At 39.3% G+C, this 20,684-nt stretch overlaps 1 protein-coding gene across 12 annotated transcripts in view; it reads right to left on the bottom strand.

Moving 5' to 3' along the window:
- Nucleotides 1–20,684, bottom strand: part of rgs3a (regulator of G protein signaling 3a) — a 158,601-nt gene that overhangs the window by 61,958 nt on the left and 75,959 nt on the right. Inside the window, exon 1 of one of the 12 annotated variants that reach the window (XM_061799904.1) lies at nt 5,561–5,713. The exons of the other annotated variants lie outside the window; for them this stretch is intronic. Within the exon in view, the coding sequence (XP_061655888.1) occupies nt 5,561–5,575 (15 nt within the window). The 5' untranslated portion in view covers nt 5,576–5,713. Of the gene's footprint in view, nt 1–5,560; nt 5,714–20,684 lie in introns of those variants that run through there. 12 annotated transcript variants of the gene reach the window in all.

A 20,684-nucleotide genomic window follows, 5' to 3' on the forward strand; every position in this document is an offset into this window, starting at 1 on the left:
ATGGGTAACTTCCACATCTATGAAGGCACCATTAATGCTGAAAGTTACATACAGGTTTTGGAGAAACATGCTGCCATCCAAGCAACATCTTTTCCATTGACGCCCCTGTTTATTTCAGCAAGACAATGCCAAACCACATTCTGCACGTGTTACAACAGCGTGGGTTCGTAGTAAAAGAGTGCGGGTACTAGACTGGCCTGCCTGCCATCCAGACCTGTCTCCCATTGAAAATGTGTGGCGCATTATGAAGTCTAAAATACGACAACGGAGACCCCGGACTGTTGAACAGCTGAAGCTGTACATCAAACAAGAATGGGAAAGAATTCCACCTACAAAGCTTCAACAATTAGTGTCCCAAACGTTTATTGAATGTTTTTAAAAGAAAAGGAGATGTAACATAGTGGTAAACATGATCCTGTCCCAACTTTTTGGGAACGTGTTGCAGCCATAAAATTTTAAGTAAATGATTATTTGCTAAAAACAATAAAGTTTATCAGTTTGAACATTAAATATCTTGTCTTTGTAATGTATTCAATTAAATATAGGTTGAACATGAGTTGCAAATCATTGTATTCTGTTTGTATTTATGTTTAACACAACGTCACAACTTCATTGGAATTGGGGTTGTATTTTCTTTGTGTGTAAAAAGGTGAATTCAGTTTGAAATCCCTGAATTACTCTAAAAAATGTCAAGAGCTCGCTGAAATAGAGTCCACATTAAAAAAAAAGGTCATAATTTACGAGAATTACATTTAATTTGTTCACAAAAAGGTTATAGTAATAAAGTCTAATGGCTCTATTTTCAGACGGCGCATCTGCGGTGGAGGGTAAATCCTGGTGTATCCTGATTTTCGTACAAACACAAGGTTTGCTTTTGCAGAGCAGTCTACACCAAGCTGGGCATTCAGGCGCAAACGAGGGTGTGTCCCTGGATATGCGCCTAGTGGGGGGGGGAATGATCTTGGGTGGGAATAAATACTGTAAATGAGGTCCGCGGACATATTTAAGTCGCCAGCGGTTATTACCATTTTTAATAAGGGTACCCACTCACATTGTCTGTTGCCACACCGGCCAGAACAGCGACAACGCTCCAGTCGCGCATGGATCTCTTCCGTACACAGATGTCTCCATGTGAGAGTCATTGCACCGCATTTAAAAGGAATTAGAGGAGCCGCGATTGGCGGTCGAATGAAGTCGGCTGTAGACACACCCACAGTGGCGCCAACGCTCAGCCTCAGTGATATAGTATAATACATTTGCTTAACACTGTATGTACATGCAAGCAAGCTTTCTGCAGCCAAGTGTATTTAAAAAGTTTTACCTAGGGGAAACGCAGCTCAATATTTAGCATGAATACATTACAAAGCAGTATTAGGACCACACTGAAAAGAAAAGAAAAACACAGTTGGATCTTTTCGATATAAATAGACAAAAACATTGTAGTTTTACAAAAATATGGGGGAAAAAAGTTAGAAATGTATTTTGGGGCTTAAAGTTATCTTAAGAGAATGAAGGTGTATCTTTTGGAGAAAAGTCAGAATACTGCAGGAAGTGGAGCTTTGGTGCGGCCGATACGACCTGGAGCTGAACACGCTCAAGACTGTAGAGATGATGTTGGACTTCAGGAGGGATCTTTCACCACAGCTGCCCCTCAAGTTGTCCAACTGCCAAGTGTCAACTGTCGAGTTCCTGGGAATTACAGTCTCTCAGGACCTGAAGTGGGAGACCCAGATCAACTCCATCCTTAAAAAGGCCCAGCAGGGGATTTACTTCCTGCGGCTTCTGAGGAAGCACGGCCTGCTACAGGAGCTGTTGAGGCAGTTCTCCACAGCAATCATTGAATCAGTCCTGTGTTCATCCATCACAGTCTGGTTTGGTGGTGCCACAAAAAAGGACAAACGCCGACTGCAACGGACAATCAGGACTGCCGGAAAAATCGTCGGTACCCCCCCTACCCACCCTTGAGGACTTGCACGCTGCCAGAACTAAGACAAGAGCATGGAAAATCCTCTCGGACCCTCCACATCCTGGTCACCACCTCGTCCAGCTCCTTCCCTCAGGTAGGCGCTACCGAACAATGCAAACTAAAACAAGCAGACATTCCAACAGCTTCTTCCCTCTTGCCATTAAATTGCTCGAGGCTGAGTGACTCTCCATAGTGTCTTTTTATGTTTTTATGTCTCTAAGTATTTACTGTCAAAATGGCTGTCTATTGTCATACTAGAGCGGCTAGAACTACCGAAGACAAATTCCTTGTGTGTTTTTGACATACTTGGCAATAAAGAGGATTCTGATAAGACAAAAATAAACCCTGCATTGGTAAAAAAAATAATAATAATAATTAAGTAGTAGTTTTACTAGAATAATTTATAATTTTCAGGAAAAAAAGTCAATCTTAGACAATTGAAGTATTTTGTTTTTCATGAAGTCATCATTTCATTAGGAAAAAGTTGTAATCTTAGTAGTCATCTTACGAAAATAAAGTTATACTCTAATGAGAATAAAGCTGTATATTTTTTGGAAAAAAGGAATCTTTGAGAAAAAAGTCCTTATCATCTGAGACTAGAAGTTCTATTTTCGTGACTGGCGTAAATTCGGCGCAGATCTTTCAGACTACAATCAAGTCGAACTACGACAAGGATAAAGTCTACAAATACATTTTATGAAAGGAAAGTCATAATATCAATAATCGTTTCCTGAATCTAGTCTAGAAAAAGAATAAAGCTGTAACATTTGTCAAATATAGTCTGAGAAAAGTAAAGCTATTCCTTTTTTCTAATTTTATGAGAAAAAAAATATTCAGAAAAATATTATTCAATGATAATATTGCCATATGACTATGACCAAAAACCTAAAACAGATGAGTATGACGATAATGAGACGATGGCTAAATTGCTTTTGTGTTGCATAACAGTACGTGAAAATACAACCTCGTGCAGTAGACGCCTCATTATTCCTCTGGCTGTCGTCTGGGCCACGGCGCATATACTGTACAGTATATTGAGCGACTATATATAGACATCTTTATAACACACTATAGTTGCACTGAGTCATAGGTTGCCAGCATATTCTTGACATGAATGGCCTATTCTGGTCTAGTGTAAACAAAGCATGAGTGAAGGGCATCGCAGCACTTTCAAATGCTGCACCATGTCACTTCAGTATAGTTTGGTATGCTAATTTTATGCCTTAAGTTCTGAATGGTACCAAAACCCAAGTTTCTGCCATTCCTCCTCCACAGTGTTGGCCCATCAGTGTAGGCCGGCGAGCACCCCTTCCCTTTCTGTTGCAGTCGTTAGCAACTATGCTACCAAATTTACACTTCCCCTTCCCAAAAATGGCCAAACGAAAGATGGAAAACGGTTAACTTCCAAGACAGGTGGGAGGCAGATTGTCTTTTCACTAAGAAAAAAAGACAGACCTGTTTGTCGTGTGAGGAGCAACGTGGCTGTAGCAAAGAATATAACACCATTAAATTAATGTTTTTTTTTTTTTTTTTTAAATGCCCTTTATCTACTACTAGACAGGGACTGTTAATAGTTTGAAGTTTGGATTTTTATTGAAGGACATTCTTATTTTTTGTGGGTTGTTTTGATGTTGGCCTTGGAAAAAAGATTTGCATAAAAAAGAAAGGGAGTTGGAGATAGATAAATAGAAGATGGAGAGACAGAAGAATTCGTGTTATCTATATAAATACAAAAGAAAAAACAAATACCACTGATGTCTTTTATCGCAAATTAAATTTCTCGTGTTTATAACATTCAAGTTTGTTTATTCCAGATTCAGTGTGTAAGCAAAATTTTAGTTTGTTGTCATATGATAAAACTTTAACGCTACATTTCTGGAGAGAAGGGAAACATGCAGATCGCAGTGATTTTTCATTAAATATTGAGTTTGGCCCGCGACGTCCCAATTTTTAATTTTGGCCCACCGTGAATTTGAGTTTGACACCCCTGCCCTAGGTGACAAGCAGCTGACAAGCTGTCAGCCCAGATGGTACTTTCGAGAAGATATAACACTGCAATCTTTGTCATGTTTATATTCATGCAACGCAGCCTCGAGAGAATCAGAGCAGAAAATACTGTAGTAGGCAACAAGAAAAGCTATAGTATATTACACCAAAACTGACTACTTTCCACTAACAACCCTCTGCAGTGATGCAATCAAACATTTACATTTACGTTTCTCCAATGCCCCCCCCGCTCCCTTACAAAAGAGTCGTGAGAGTGAGCTGTGTGAGCCACTACACTACAAATGGGCTATATCCACAACAAGAAAATCCAAGATCCACATGCGAAAGGTCTTAGTTTCTCCCAAGGCAACCAAGATATAAGAAAGTTAGCTATTTGAAACACTGCACCACCAAAGGCCCATATCGACAAAAGTGAAAAATAAGTCCAAGAGGTTATATAAATAGTTTCTTCTATGACCCACTGCTTTGCAAAGGATATCAAAGAGTTAGCTACTGTATGTAGACCATTACACTACTTATAGTCTATAGCAAGAAACTTCACACATTTATTTCTGCCATACCATGCTACTTAGAAAGTCAACTTGATGAATAACTATATTACCGACAGCATGTGGCAAGAAACGTGGAAAAATAAATCCTGGATTCACACATTTACCGAGATCTAAATCAAAACATAGGTTTCTTCGTTGTCACGCTATCTTACGAAAGCGATTCAAGAGTCAGCTACGTGGACCACTACACTACCAATGGCCACGTTCCCTGCATATGCCTCAATTTTGTCATTATTAAGAGTCACAACTTATTCAGTCAGAAATTAAAGCAACAATTTGCAATTTTCCAAAAAAAAAAACAAATAAAAAACGTTTTGTCATATTTTGTTCAAACTGACAGTAGTACATGAGTAAAATTATCTGTGAGCAAAGCTCAGTTCAGCAAGCTCCTGAATCGCCAGGTAATGGGTCAGTCACGAGTCCACGTGTGTCCACGAGTGCACGGGAACTGACTGACACCTTGTCAGTCAGTTCTGTCTCTGATTGTTTTGGTTTTTTTCTCCCTCAGGCACAGTTGTTTCTTGCAAATCAAATTAGAGGCACAGGATAGGGCCAGAGAGGGTTGATTTTTTTTTTTCACAGATCGTTTTACTCATGTACTACTGTCAGGTCATGAGGACAGTTTTAACAGAAGTCGAACATCGCTTTAAAGGAAATCCTGCAAAAAAATAAAAAATCATAAAGTGAAATCCAGTTTTCCAATATTTACATTTTTTCGTACAAAATACGACTAAACTCCCAAGAACACGTTCTCCAGTGACTCTGCACTTGTGATTTTCGCTGACAGTTATTTATCAGGGAACCTGACAAGTAATAAAAGACACATTTCCTGCACCAAATGATTGGACAATTCGCAAAAATCCTCTACGAAATAAAAAAACAAAAAAAAAAGACAGCAAAGGTGCAGTGTGCCATGCTGGACACATTTTCAAGACAGTTCCAGTTACAGCTTAGACACACATTATAGTCCAATATGCATGTACTTCCACAGAATACCACTGTCATTGTAACATTGACACAGGAGGTAAGGCATTACCTTAGACACAGGCATCTGGATGCACAGCTGGCTGGCATGCAAAGAAGACACACAGACATACACGTACACACTGATGTGCAGCTAATCCAACGTTTCTGTTGTGTGCTTCCCTTCTCTGATGTGCTTCTGTGTTTCTTGTCGGGTTGTCGCCGGCTCAGGCATGGGGATCGTACCAATGTGTGCACAAGCGATAGTGAGAGAGCGAGAGAGAGAGAGAGAGAGAGAGAGAGAGTGCGGTAAAGCCAAAGGGAGGTTGGAGGGTGGGATGGGATGGCATTGGGGGGTGGGGGGGATTCAGTGAAGGACGGAGCAGAGGAAATGAATAAAAGAAGAACGGATGAAGCTGAGGTGAGCGGGGATGCTTAATCGTCTTGTAAACACAATGAGAGTGACGGTTATTAAAAGATCAAACGCTCAAAGTAACTCTCTGGAGAGCAAAGCACCCAAGTGTCCTCCTTCCTTCTGTCTCTCTGCCTCCCGCTCGGCGAGCTATTTTTAGAAGTTACAAATCAAAGCCGTGAATCAAAATCCACCGAAGAGCAGGATGTTCCGGGGGCCGCTGGCTCTTTAACGCCCCACGAGAGACACGTTCTTTTCTTATGCGTGTATGTGTGTGTGCGTGAGTGTGAGACCCTGACCCAAGAGTGAGGCGCACAAGCTCTCCATCAGACCTTATCTAATCGCATCATGTGCTTGTATACGATGGGCTATTTTAAATATAGTCGACTACACAGTACATGCTTTTGTCGCCCGCCACGGCAGACTGAAGGCATCTGCAACAGTAACCATCGACTTTAAAGAGAAAAGAAAAAGGCAAAAAAGTAGAGTATCAACTTGTTTTTCTTTTTCCAGCACTTTGCACTTACTGTTTATTAGCGCCAACGTGTTTTTGATGACAGCGGAACCACTAATGTCGATACACAATCCGTTCCGGGACATGGCCGTGTTATGGTTTGCGACAGGCAGGCAAGGCAGGATGAATCTCAAAAAATTGTTTATGACCAAAAACACCAAAAGGGGAAACAAGGATCAAAGAAAAGTCTATATAGAAAATGAACCAAAGTCTTAAAAAAACCAATATGCGGGGGTTCACACTGTATTTACTAGAAAAAATAAATACAGCAGCAACAATCCGACCAAGACCGAAAGAAATCAGGCAACAAAATACAAACAAACTGACGAGACAAGGAAGAACACCTGGGCAAGACTCGAGTGGCTGGAGGGAGATGATTGGTTGACACAAGGTTGAGGGCTGACGAGAAACATTTACTGAACTTCAAAGTTAAATACAACTGAACTGTACTTAACAAATTTAGTGTCGTGGATTAAACAAAAGTTTAGGTCACTGTAAAATTATAGACAGTTCAGATATTTAATTCAGTGCTTCTTTTGAGCACCTCGAGAGGGAGCCCGCGGACCACTCGTGATACTTGTACTACACTTTGAGAACCACTGGTATAGACAAACATTCCCACTCACATTCACACCTAATTGACAATTTAAGAGTCTTCGGTGAACCTAACGTGCATGTTTTTTTTTGGAGGGGGGGGGGGGGAACTTAATACTCAAAATTGATGGTTGGGAAATCTATATATTTTGGGGTTTTCAGCGTTTTCATATCTGGCAATTTCATGCAATTCACTGGCCATTATGCTTTGGTGACACGCTACTTAGTACCTTAGTATCTGCTTTGTAAAATCAATTTGTATAAGCAAATGATAATTAATTACTTGCTCATATTGAACACATATTGTATGAGTCGTGTGTGTGTGTGTAAATTCCTATGTTGCAATATGCTCCACTTCCTGTTCTACGATTCCCGTCACACTTCTCCTCTATGCCATCCCCGGAAACCTTCTGTCACAAAAATAACCAAAGAAAAAGAACTGAAGTCTCACGAGATTTGCTGAAGTCACGCATGATCCGCTGACCATTTTACGCAACGTAATTGTATGTAAATGATACGTTCCACTGAACTAGCGCAAATTCAATGATTCCTGCTCAACGGCATGCTTGGCATGGCTTCTTGTTTTTCCAGGGTGAAGAATGTATGCAATTAAAATTGAAAGTGGACGTATCTTGTGCTCGGCAACACCCACTGCGGGTTCGAGTCCGCGTGGCTCCCGCCCGAACCGGCTCCGCTCTGTTACACAACACACTTATGAATAGTTAAAGTTGCGCTAAAATAAAGCTAAACGCCAGCCCACCGAAGGGAGGCTATTAAAGTTTAAAGGCGGTCGGGGGAATTAATCCACTGCAGGCTGGTGGGTAACACAACATCGTCGTACAGTTTTGCGTGTGTGTGTGTGTGTGCGCATGTGCGTGTGTGAGCATATTTAGGAAAAGCTAAACAGGACGAGAGCGTACTGTAAGTGGGCCAAATGAGCAGAGAGAAGATGTCTGAGGAGATACTGTATGTGCTTCGAGTGCTGTGAGGTAAACGAGAGACAAAACATGAACCGAGACGGCCAATTTTGTCAATTACCAAATAAGCTTCCAGCTTATGTAAGCAACGACATGTTCTTGCTAGTGTGCCGTGTTGTGCAGAACCGCATCTACTTTGCGCTCACTTACAAGCTGCATTCATGACAATAAAAGGTAGAGGTTAACCAATCAACCTTGATCCAATTTCCGATGGGTTAGTAATAATGTTTCAATTTTTAAATTATTGTTGCTACCTTGTTGAGCAGATCTGAGAGTAGTCGCTGTTGCTCGACTTGTCCCGCCTGCTGCTAAGCAAACAAAATGAGATATTTGCAAACGCCAGCTTTTACTTTGGAAAACAACGATCAAGATGTTTCCCTTTTCTGACATGTTACCGACCATACTAGTAACTGAATCGCAATCAATTTATGGAAACAATAACAGTCCGTTTAATCTATATTCAGAAAATAATCGTTATTTGCAGCCATAGTTTGAATAGCCTGTAATTGACGTAGTTGAAGCTGAAGCAGGCTCAGAAGTGTATATCAAGTATGGTAGCACTTTGCAAAGAAGTAGCTCTCAGTTTCAAAAAGGTTGGTGAGTACATCACTCCCTCTTGTATGATATTGCGTTATTGTGTTATTATTTAACAATAATTGGTTAATAAACAGTGAATTTTGCAATAAACTTTCATGCAAAATACTTTTTCTCAATTATTCAATTAATCGATAGAATAATCGATTCTGAAAATATTCAACAGTGAGAACTCTACACACAACTCAAAGTGAAGAAGACTAATATGTGCAATGAAACATGGTACAAGGCAGCGCAGGTGACAAAGATCTTTTTCCATTGTATTTTTGTCAAATTTTGGTTTTATTTTCTTACTTCCTTTATTTCCTTCTCATTTTTTGTTGCTACAATCCATGTTGTTTTCATCTAACGTGTGTATTTTTGTCAGGTATTAAGTATTACATTAAATGCTCTCTATTTTTGCCGAATATTTAGTTATTTGTTTGCCTTAAAGGTTTGTCTTATTATCTTCAAGGTGATCTTTATGAGATGTGACATTTTTCCTATGATGATCTTTATCAGATGTTCATATTTCCATCCAATATTTTTTCCTAATATTATTGTATTTTTAAATTTTTTTATTATTATTATTATTGTATTTGTTTACATGTTTGTATTATTTTATTTTTCACCTGCAGAGGTGCTTTGAGATACAAGTGACCCGGTTTTTGGAGATACGAGCTCTTATTCGGCCGTTTGCTTTGACTTGCGCCCACGAACTTGAGATACGAGCACTGAAAAGTGACAGTCACCTCAATTTAATACATTTCATAATAAGTAGCAGTTTGGCAACTATTGTACGTCATTATGTATATGAAATATTTTATCATAAAAAAGGAGGCTTCAAGATGCTAAACATAAAGCATGGTTAGCATCGATCGATGTGGTTTTGGAAGCAATGGATATTTGAACGCAATCTCCACAAGCATATATTCTTAATCCTGTACAAAATGGGACTAATTTTACAGCATGAGTCATTAATAGAAGTACAAGAAGTCTATCCTTTGTTTGTGTCTGCATGTCTGTGTTATACTGCCGCCTGGTGGCCAAGGCGGGCACATCAGCTGGAGCAGCACAATGAATTGGATTGCAATGTTAATTTGTGATGCACAAATTCTTTATATTCTATTTTCTGATATTATTACTCTATTATTTTCAATAAATTACAATGTGCTATTTTTCCTTATTAAAAAAAAAAAACATTTTTTGTTTTTTTGCGGGGGTTTGTAACGGCTTAAGGGCATTTCCATTCATTTCAGTGGGGAAAAATTATATGAGATACGCACGGTCACAGAATAAATTAAACTCATATCTCAAGGCGCCACTGTCATCTTTTTTTTAGAAATTTTTGTATGACATTGAGTGTCATCATGTTTTTGACAAGTATGCTTTTTTACACCAATATTTGTGGAGTTTTCCTCAAATATATTTTGTATTTTTCTAATACGTGTAATTTTCATCTACTATATTTTGTATTTTTCATCTAATATTTCTGTACTTTTTTCCTAATATTGTTGTTTTGTAATATTTGTTTAATTTTGTGCCTCGTAGTTTTGTATTATTTTTTTCATCAAACATTATTCGTCTAATTTTCTGTATGACCGTGATGTTGTCTATCATATTTTGGTCTGAAATGTTTTTTCTTCTAATATTTGCGTAGTTTCCCTCTCACGTTTTGTATTTGTGTGTAGTATTTTAGTAATTTTTGGAAATGTTTAAAATGTATTTTCATATAATGTTTTTGTATATTTCATCTAAAATATTTTCTCAAACATTTCTGTCTTTTTCATCTAACCTGTTATACCCACTGCATAAGCATGGTCGTGGGATCGTGAGAGTGGACTGCTTTCGTGGACATTCGTCTTCTTAATGAGCGCCATAAAACATAAGCGGCCACATCAGATTATAAACAACTCTGGTTGATTGAACACAAAATGAAAAGCTCTGCAATGCTGCTTCAGTGGTAAAATGTTGTTGTTGTTTTTTGGCAATGTTTAACACTGACCAGGTACAGGTTTTTGAAGTCAAACTCAATATGTTTCGGGTCAATGGTCGACCACTTTGTTCAGATTCCAAAACGATTTTTATCCATAGGAAATAATGGAGATTATTATCCATTCCCGGTCAAACAGTCAGCAAAGACTTTCATCAAATGAACAGGCAATTTTTTTAAACGCATTTTAGCATTCTTAGTAAAGTGGAAAACCAAGTTGGCCACTGTGAAACTGTACAAACTAAAATAAAGTCAAACTACTCATCCTTTGATTATGCCTGATGGAGGCATAGCTAGTTTGAGAGGTAAAACCTGTTAAATGTTTTACATTTGTCTAAGATCTTGGATAATCACAATTCCAAGCACATTTTAAAAAGGTATGGAAAGCAATACTGTCACCTCGTGGTATTTTATAGGAATTTCCAGTGTACAGACAATTTAATAAGCATTTTAACATTCAAAGCTGCCAAGCAAGTGTAAAAATGAGGTAACCAGTACATAATTAAACTAAATAAAAGTAAACTAAATTAATGCGACTCACATTTTTTTTTTTTTGCCGATTTTGAACAGTTATAAGGTAATATAGTAATATACTGTAGCTATATCACGAACATCTCGTCACTGCATCTTATCATGCACACATTCATTCGAGGGAGTAATTATAGTTACAAAGAAATGTGCATTAAAGTATTAATATTCAATCATGAATTTTTTAGCCAGGACCAGCTCCTCAGTAAAAATGTAAATCTAAACCTCGCATCCCAAAAATAGCATGCAGAGAGAGCCAAGTAAAGCCAAATGCAATCCACGCATGTCTAATTACAGACAATGAGCAGGAACGCGTCTGCAGCAGAGAGGCAAAAGACAGAAAGAGGCATGCAAATTATGTATTTACTGGGCAGAACAGATGTTTCTGGAAGTTTAACTGTTATTTATGTTTCTATCTAATAAATAGCAGCGCAAAGCCAAATAGAGGGCATCGGTTTGAAAACAAGACCTGAAGTAAAAAAAAAAAAGTTTTAAATATAGCATACACAGCCTTCCAAATTCATAACCGCCATCCTTTTTTTCCCTGATGATGGCAAACTGTGCTCACAATGCTTCTTTCGTCTCAAAAGCTTTACTCATCCTAAGCTAACTAAGCAGAGACCAGGGGTGTCCAAACTTTTGCTTCCAAGGCCCACTTTAACATTCTTCACCTTTAATTTACTTAACACGCTAAAACAAATCGATATATATATATATATATATATATATATATATATATATATAGTATATCTATATAAAAGCTAAGATTTCTGAGTGCGAGCCAGGAGCTGCAGTTACAGAAAATTGAGCGGCATAAATGCAATTAGTTCCAAAGCCTGACGCCACCAAGACGATGTGGGAACATTTTGGATTCAAGTCAACGAGCTGGTATGTCGAATTTGTATGAAGTCGCAACAAAGACAACACAACTCAAAACCTCATGGTGACTAAATCCATTTTAAGCACAACCATCTCACCCAATTTCTTCAACTGGGAATAAAAACACAAAATGAATAAATAAAAACTATTCTCCTTTCCCGTCAGCTTGTAATTATGGAACCCTTTGCCCAACAATGGAAACACGAACGTGAATATGGCGCACATATGCTCACATTATATACAGTATAGCACTATTATTGTAAGAGATGTAGCCATTGAACATGTTGACAAAGCAGTGTTTAAGAAGGAAGTCTGCAGACTTAACAAAAGTAATACAAATCTTGACTCAAAGCAGTTTGCTTTCATCTACTTGTTGCGATGTTATTAATGTTGCTACTTGGCAATTTTTCTTAACCAACTGGAAACTTGATTGGCAGTATATTGCCTGTTAGCCATTAATGACTGTTTATACCGCTGTCCTAATTTTTAATATTTGTTGAAGTGCAGTTTTCCGAACAGAGCCTGAGGGTGTTTTATTCATATTTTTATCCAAGATATTTATTGTTCCATATTAAAATGCCAATGCTCATTGTTCTTAGAATTAAAAAGTGAATATTTCTTTAAAAGGATTTATTATACTTTACTATCATTATATCAGTGGCATAAAAAACAAACGATACTATCGTTTGTTGTGATAGTTTTGGGGAAAATCCATAATCCTAAAAAATTTGCACAAGCGCACATGCATAATGTGATTTGCTTCTCTTGCCAGACATTAAAAACATCTGTCACCTTGCACAATATAAATACCTACATAATGACGAGGAAAAACCCGTCCACGACACGCTCGGTCACATACAAGCACATGTTCAATGTACATACCATGATTAGTACGATGGCTCCTCTCACCAGTTATTGATGACAACATGCACAATAGAAATAAACAGAATGACTTGAAATAACCTGAGATAAATGGATGGATGGATATACAGTGGGTACAGAAAGTTTCCAGACACCCTTCAATTTTTTCACTCTTTCTTATATTGCAGCCATTTGTTAAAGTCATTAAAATTATTTTTTTCCCTCATTAATGTACACCCAGCACTCCATATTGACAAAAAAAAAAAAACATAATTGTTGAAATTTGTGCAGATTTATTACAAGAGAAAAACTGAAATATCACACAGCCATAAGTATTCAGACCCTTTGCTGTGACACTCATATTTAATATTTCTTCTGATCCTCCTTAAAATGGTTCTCGACCTTCATTGGAGTCCAGCTGTGTTTGATTATATTGATTGGACTTGATTAGGAAAGCCACACACCTTTCTATATAAGAACTTGCAGCTCCCAGTGCATTTCAGAGCAAATGAGAATCACGAGGTCAAAGGAACTGCCTGAAGAGCTCAGAGATAGAATTGTGGCAAGGCACAGAACTGGCCAAGGCTACAAAAAAATGGATGCTGCACTTAAGTTTCCTAAGAGCACGGTGGTCTCCATAATCCTGAAATGGAAGACATTTGGGACGACCAGAACCCTTCCTAGAGCTGGCCGTCTGGCCAAACTGAGCAATTGGGGGAGAAGAGCCTTGTTGAGAGAGGTAAAGAAGAACCCAAAGATCACTGTGGCTGAGCTCCAGAGATGCAGTCGGGAGATGGGAGAAAGTTCTAGAAAGTCAACCATCACTGCAGCCCCCCACCAGTCGGGGCTTTATTGCAGAGTGGCCCGACAGAAGCCTCTCCTCAATGCAAGACACATGAAAGCCTGCATGGAGTTTGCTAAAAAAAAAAAAAAAAAAAACACCTGAAGGACTCCAAGATGGTGAGAAATAAGATTCTCTGGTCTGATGAGACCAAGATAGAAATTGTTGGCCTTAGTTCTAAGTGGCATGTGTGGAGAAAACCAGGCACTGCTCATCACCTGTCCAATACAGTCCCAACAGTGAAGCATGGTGGTAGCAGCATCATGCTGTTGGGGTGCTTTTCAGCTGCAGGGACAGGACGACTGGTTGCAATCGAAGGAAAGATGAATGCGGCCAAGTACATTGATATCCTGGACGAAAACCTTTTCCAGAGCGCTCAGAACCTCAGACTGGGCCGAAGGTTCACCTTCAAGAAAGACAATGACCCTACGCACACAGCTAAAATACAGAAGGAGTGGCTTCAGAACAACTCTGTGACTGTTTTTGAATGGCCCAGCCAGAGCCCTGACTTAAACCCAATTGAGCATCTCTAGAAAGAAAAATGCAAAAATCTCCACAATTACATTTTTTTTCTGTCAATATGGGTTGCTGCGTGTAGATTAATGTGGAAAAAAATGAGCTTAAATGATTTTACCAAATGTCTGCAATATAAAAACAGATTTATTTCTAAAATATTATAAATAAATAAATAAATGTATTCATAAATTTAAGGGGGTCTGAATACGGTCTGCAATTTATGCGTTATATGCTTGTGTGATAATACCTCTCACCAGTTATTAATGATAACGGCCACCATGCAAAATAGAAATGAAACACAGAGTAAAGAAAATAGTCCAACCTCCCTCACATACAAGTATATGCATGCAATGGAAACCTGCACAGTAAAATCAACACAATGATGTGAAATAACACAGTCTAATGGCATGCTCAATCACACACATTTCATATGATTCTATGATTGTTAATGACAGCCACTTTGCGGAATAGAAATCAACATAATGAATTGCACACATTTAGGGCAATTATGGCATAAACTGTACATTGGGTTCTGGTCTACTACATTTATGAAGCACTGTATACTGTACATCCATACGTCACAATATGGTGACCAAAAAAAGGAGTATGTAGGTGGACGTTTCCAACAAAATCAGCACACTGGATGACCGCATGCAGCGGAAACAGATCCTGTCATGGGTGTGTGTTCGGATTGTTGTTTTCCCCCTGTCTCGAGAGCATCTTCACCACCGGTGCCTCGTTCACCCTAATTACCCCTTGCACTTAACCTCGTGTCTCGAACTTTCTCGTCGCCAGTTCGTTGTACCTCGTCGTCGCGTTCCAGCATTCCTTGTTTCCACGTCACAGACTCACAGTAAGACGAGACCCTGTTCCGATTATCGACCTCGCCTTATTGCCTCACGTTTTTGGACACTGTTGCCTTTTTTGGATTGCCTGCCTGTGTACCGACCTCCCGATTTCCCATTTAATTATGCGACGCTGAAGTTGACTGAAAACCAAACTATTTGCCTCTGAGGTAGTGCGCACAAAGGCAATCAAAAGTGAACTCATTTGTCGAGATGTTCAATATGATTAAAGCAAACAGTTCCTCGCCCTCGGGACAACACACATTTAGATCAAAATAGATTGCTTCAGGAAAAAAAAGGAGGAGGGAATAGTGAAAGTGAAAATGATAGTTTACAATAGTGGGCATATGACTTGTACCAACAGGTGTATTAAATCATCATGGTTATATGTAGACTGCTCATCAGACTATTTAAGAGTCCTCGGAGGGCCACATGAGAAAAAATATATCATGCAACAATTAAACAAACATTTATCATTATTCTATTATTATACTGTATATTATGAGCATTTGTAGCTCTTGTAGGCGTATGTTCCCTGAATATGTCGGTCATTTTGATTGTTGATTTCTATTGTGCAAAGTGGATTTGAATGATCAAATTGTTGATAGACTCGACAAGAATATTCATAGGACTCAATAGCTACAGTGGCCCCGAAGGTGACAATGTTCCTCTAATATTATACCGATTTTCAAGTGTTATGTGCTCTAGTATTGGCCACCAATTTAGTACATTTAATACTAATAAGTTAAACACAACATCTTCTATTCATGAGGCACTCTTCCTTAAAGCAATAATACAAAGCATAGATCTTTCTTTTTTTCTTTTTTTTTACACTTGAGACTATGTGAGTTCGGGGATGCACATGTCATGGAAACAATGAGTCCCAGCCCTGGAACAATGAGTCCCTGTAACTTAGCATCAGGGAACATAGATAGAGTAATCCTCCGCTACATTGCGGTTCTTGTTTCATGATCCTGCTAAATTGCAGATTTTATTATTACAGTTGTTCCCCTTTAATATTTAATCTTTTATACTGTTTGTGCAATATTATTGTGTTTTTCTCAATATATTATGTGTTTAGGCATGCCATGATAGCAAATTATTCGGAACAATATATTTTCCCAAAAACTTTTAAGATAAACGATCATCGGTGATGTTTTTTGTTTTTCTTATGCCACTGATAATGATATTAGAGCATAATAAAGAATCGTACACGTCTTACAAATTCTCCCCTGGTAATCAAACATATGAGCACAACTATTTTATGTCGTCTCATTTACTGAATAAAAGTAGGGCTGCATTTCACAATAACAGTAAGTAAATAAAAAGAGAACGTTATGCGTGTTCAAATAAAGTGCTGAAAAATTAAGTTTTGCGTTTCCCCTTTTCTGTTTGGCATTGTGACACAACAGTGAAGTCTCAAACAATATTACATATTTTAATTTAACAAATCTTAACTGAACCATTTTAGAGGTTATATTTGTTCAAAACCTTTCTTTTGGTTCATGATGGCGTTTCCCACATTATATGCACTTTTAAAAAGAGCTCCCAGTGTGAACTCCCCACTAAGAAGTCCACATAAAAATGACTGCCTGTTCAATTTTAAGCTCCATTGTTCAGAATAGTTTTTCCATTTTCTAATATTTCTCCATCTTTAACTCAATTTACACGAGAGAGAGAGAGAGAGAGAAATATTTCCTTCATCAAAACCCTCCTCTGTTTGGATACGTGATGATGATCCATTGTATTCTTATTCCTCTCTGGCCACATTTACCATGTTTTTCACCTACTTTACTCAAAGCTTTGCCTCTTACAGATTGGCCGTATGTCACACAGTGACTATACTAAGGAAAAAGCACACTGTATGTACCGTTAAGGCCTTTTCACACTGCACTTGGCGCCCGCAACTTTTCCATTCATTGTGTATGTACTGAGGGGGTCGTTTTGCCGTCTCACGGAGCGGGGCGACAATGTCGAGGGCGTCTGACGCTCAGCGACACGAACCTCGAATAGAAACAAGCACTATTTCGAGAGCGATTTCGCAGTGACGTCAGTATGGTCCTCCAATGGGACTGGCACAATGATTTTCGTGTGCTGTGGAGTGGGGGACTTGGACTCTGTTAATAAACCTCGAAGCGGTCTTGGTGAAATTGTAGCTCACGGACAGACCTAAACTCGCCTTGTTCCCGACGAGTCATTATGATGGGGTGTACCTAATTTCTTCTTTTTTTTTCTTCTGCTGCTCGTCTCCTCCTCCTCAAAATGAGCAACGCCAGGGCTTTCTTTTGCAGAACAGACAGATACATGTGGCAGAAGTTGCCGAGGTGCGGTCTACTTCTTCAGCAGGAAAACCTTCCTCTCACCTCCTCGTAGTCGTCGACATCGGCACTTCCAAATTTGGGCACGCTGCACGGGGCAATATGGTCCTTTCACATTGAGCAAGTGCGGTGTGAAAAGGCCTTTATAACGAATGGGCGCTTGCCTTGCATTTCACAATGAAATGCTACCACGCTTTCGCCATTTGTCTTTTTTTCCTTCCGATGCGAGACCGCTTATTTTGAGCCCTGCACGCATATGTAGCTAAGCAATGTTGTGCGTCAGTGGACGGCGATTCGCCATGCTTTTTTGCGCCCCCGATCATTTTTGTTCGTGTAGGATGCGGGCTGTACATCAAACGAGATCCCTGTAATGCAACTTTAAAATATGTACTATTTTCAAATCCATTTTTATGGTACACTGTCATACAAGTGTTAAAGGAAGTTAACCACTGTTAATAATCTAAATATATATTTTTTTAAATCAAACACTAATTCCTGATTTAAAAGTGAGAGTTTGCAATTAAAAAAAAAACAACAACACTTTTTTCATATTTGTAGTAAAGGAGTACGTGATAAAAATCTGTGATAAATGTGATCTGTGGTGGTACGGTGAACGACTGGTTAGCACATCTGCCTCACAGTTCTGAGGACCGGGGTTCAAATCCCGGCCCCACCTGTGTGGAGTTTGCATGTTCTCCCCGTGCCTGCGAGGGGTTTTCTCCGGGCACTCTGGTTTTCTCCCGCATCCCAAAAAAAACATGCATAGTAGGTTGATTGAAGACTCAAAATTGCCCGTAGGTGTGAATGTGAGTGTGAATGGTTGTTTGTTTGTATGTGCCCTGCGATTGGCTGGTGACCAGTTCAGGGTGTACCCCGCCTCCTGCCCGATGACCTCAGTGAGGATAAGAAGAACAGAAGACGGATAGATGGATGTGATCTGTGAAAAAAAATCTGTCATCTCTGACCACATGTAATCTCATCTAATATACTAGAAACCACTGCACCCGAGGAAAGAAAAAAACAAAACAATAAGAGCCAGAGGACATGATTTACAAGGTGTCAATCATTTGTCACAGACTCGAAGGCAAACCCTCGCAGCCTCGCAAAAAATAAAGCTTCAAACCAATCACAATTAGTGTTAGAGTAACACTCCATTACGAATAAGATGCTTTTTGTAGGGGGTGGGGCGTTTAACAAGATACCATGTCAGCGTTAGGCCACGTCACAAAAAAAGAAAGACAGAAAGAAAAAGACTGTAAATTCTTTGACGCTCGCCAGACTGAAATTCTCAAAACTCAGATGTGGTCGACGTTTGCACTTCTATCAGGTATGATAATATAGACCTGCTTTGTACTTTTTGAATGCTCCATTTAAACAGTTTGCTGCTATTGATGATGTAAGAGGGAAACAATTCCACTTATGTTAAAAAGGAATGCCGTGATTGATCCAACGGGCAAAACATATAAATGGGTCATAAAATCCAAACACATAGATATAGTATAGATCGATGCATGCATACGCAAAATACACATTATCGACTTTTAAACTTTAAAGCGCAAGCCACAACATAATAGGAGGCTTTAAATGGTAAATAAGTTATGCTATGTATTTCGCTGTGCATTCATGTACAGTGGCTTGTAGCATAGTACTTGCAAACACTGATGGTGTTTTTTCCTCATTGCTTTGTTTTGTGAATGTTGTTTTTCACACCAACGCGCTGGGCCAACAACGTGTGATGCAAAAGTTAAAAGGAGCGGAACACGTCTAATACCGGGGAGCAGATGGCTGAAGCGTGTGCGGACAGATGCACGTCGTCTACCCGTACGAATGGGTGTATTGTACATTTCACCCTTAAGAAATGGTGATGTTAATAAAAATTGAAAAAGTCAATCAGTGGACATTGTCTACTGATCACGTGCGTGCTTACTGTATCAATAGGCCAGTGATTCCCAACCAGGGTACCACGCGGGACGTGTCGGTCGGACAGGTGGTGCTGCGGGAAATTATCCAAATTCACTCCATTTAAATAATCATCATTATTTAAGTAGTTATCTTCTTTTTTTTGTTTTTTGTTTTTTTACATTTTTGTTTTGTCGAATGTCGTATTTTTCTCGTGTAAAATGGGTGCCTTGGCTCAATAAAGGTTGGGAAACACCGCAATAGGCTGCCTGCCGATATGCAAACAATTTACGCAGCCGAACATGTTTGTATGGCTGCCAAGTTCGCACTGCAGGATGTTTTGTGTATTGCAGCTTGTTGGACTTAAATAAGTCTCTTCTTGGGAAAAAGAACATGAAAACAACAACTACGACCAATACTACTACCACCATCACCCCCATGAATAATAATAATAATAATAATAATAATAATAATAATGGCGGCACAGTGCCCGACCTGGTTAGCACATCTGCCTGACAGTTCTGAAGACCTGGGTTCAAATCCGGCCTCGCCTGTGTGGAGTTGGCATGTTCTCCCCGTGCCTGCGTGAGTTTTCTCGAGGTACTTGCATGCATGGTAGGTTAATTGAAGACTCTAAATTGCCTCTAGGTGCGAATGTGAGTGCGAATGGTTGTTTGTTTATATGTGCCCTATGATTGGCTGGTGACCAGTTCAGGGTGTACCCCGCCTTTCGCCCGGTCAGCTGGGATAGGGTCCAGCACGCCCGCGACCCTAGGTGAAGATAAGCGGTACAGAAGACGAATGAATGAATGAATAATAATAATAATATTGATTCGCAAGGACCTTTCCACAAAGTATGTGGAAAAGATAAAAAGATGACGTGTTTTGGGATGAAGCGCACCAGTAGTGCATGGTCCTGTGTGCCCCCATTGTATCTGCTGATGAAAATAATCAGTGGTGAAAGGAAGCATTAGCAGCACTGGGAATGCAAATAGATTATCAAAGAGAAAAATTGTACTGCACTTTACCAAGTAAACCAAACCAACCAAATTTGGAGACAATGGAACAGCTTGTGCACACACAATACGCCTCAAGATGTCACAGCTTGTTTGTATGCAAGAAGCCATCAGCTGTTCCATCCATCCATTTTCCGAGCCGCTTCTCCTCACTAGGGTCGCGGGCGTGCTGGAGCCTATTCCAGCTATCCGTTCTAGCTAATTTAGTCAAAGATAAAATGTGAATATGACTTCAAGGTAAGCTAGAACCACAAAGAACTACATTTTGTAGTACAAAAGAGGAATGAATTAACAAGTAAGCTTTTCATCCACCGAAAGCAGAAATCCTGGTCCAGTTCTGGACCACGCCTTGAAGTCGAGGCATAACATGCACGGTAATTCACTCCCTAATAGTTTGATAGCATATTTTTTCCTTGAGACTTTTTGGAGCG

Source organism: Phyllopteryx taeniolatus, chromosome 15, assembly GCF_024500385.1.
Source record: "Phyllopteryx taeniolatus isolate TA_2022b chromosome 15, UOR_Ptae_1.2, whole genome shotgun sequence".
NCBI lineage: Eukaryota > Metazoa > Chordata > Actinopteri > Syngnathiformes > Syngnathidae > Phyllopteryx > Phyllopteryx taeniolatus.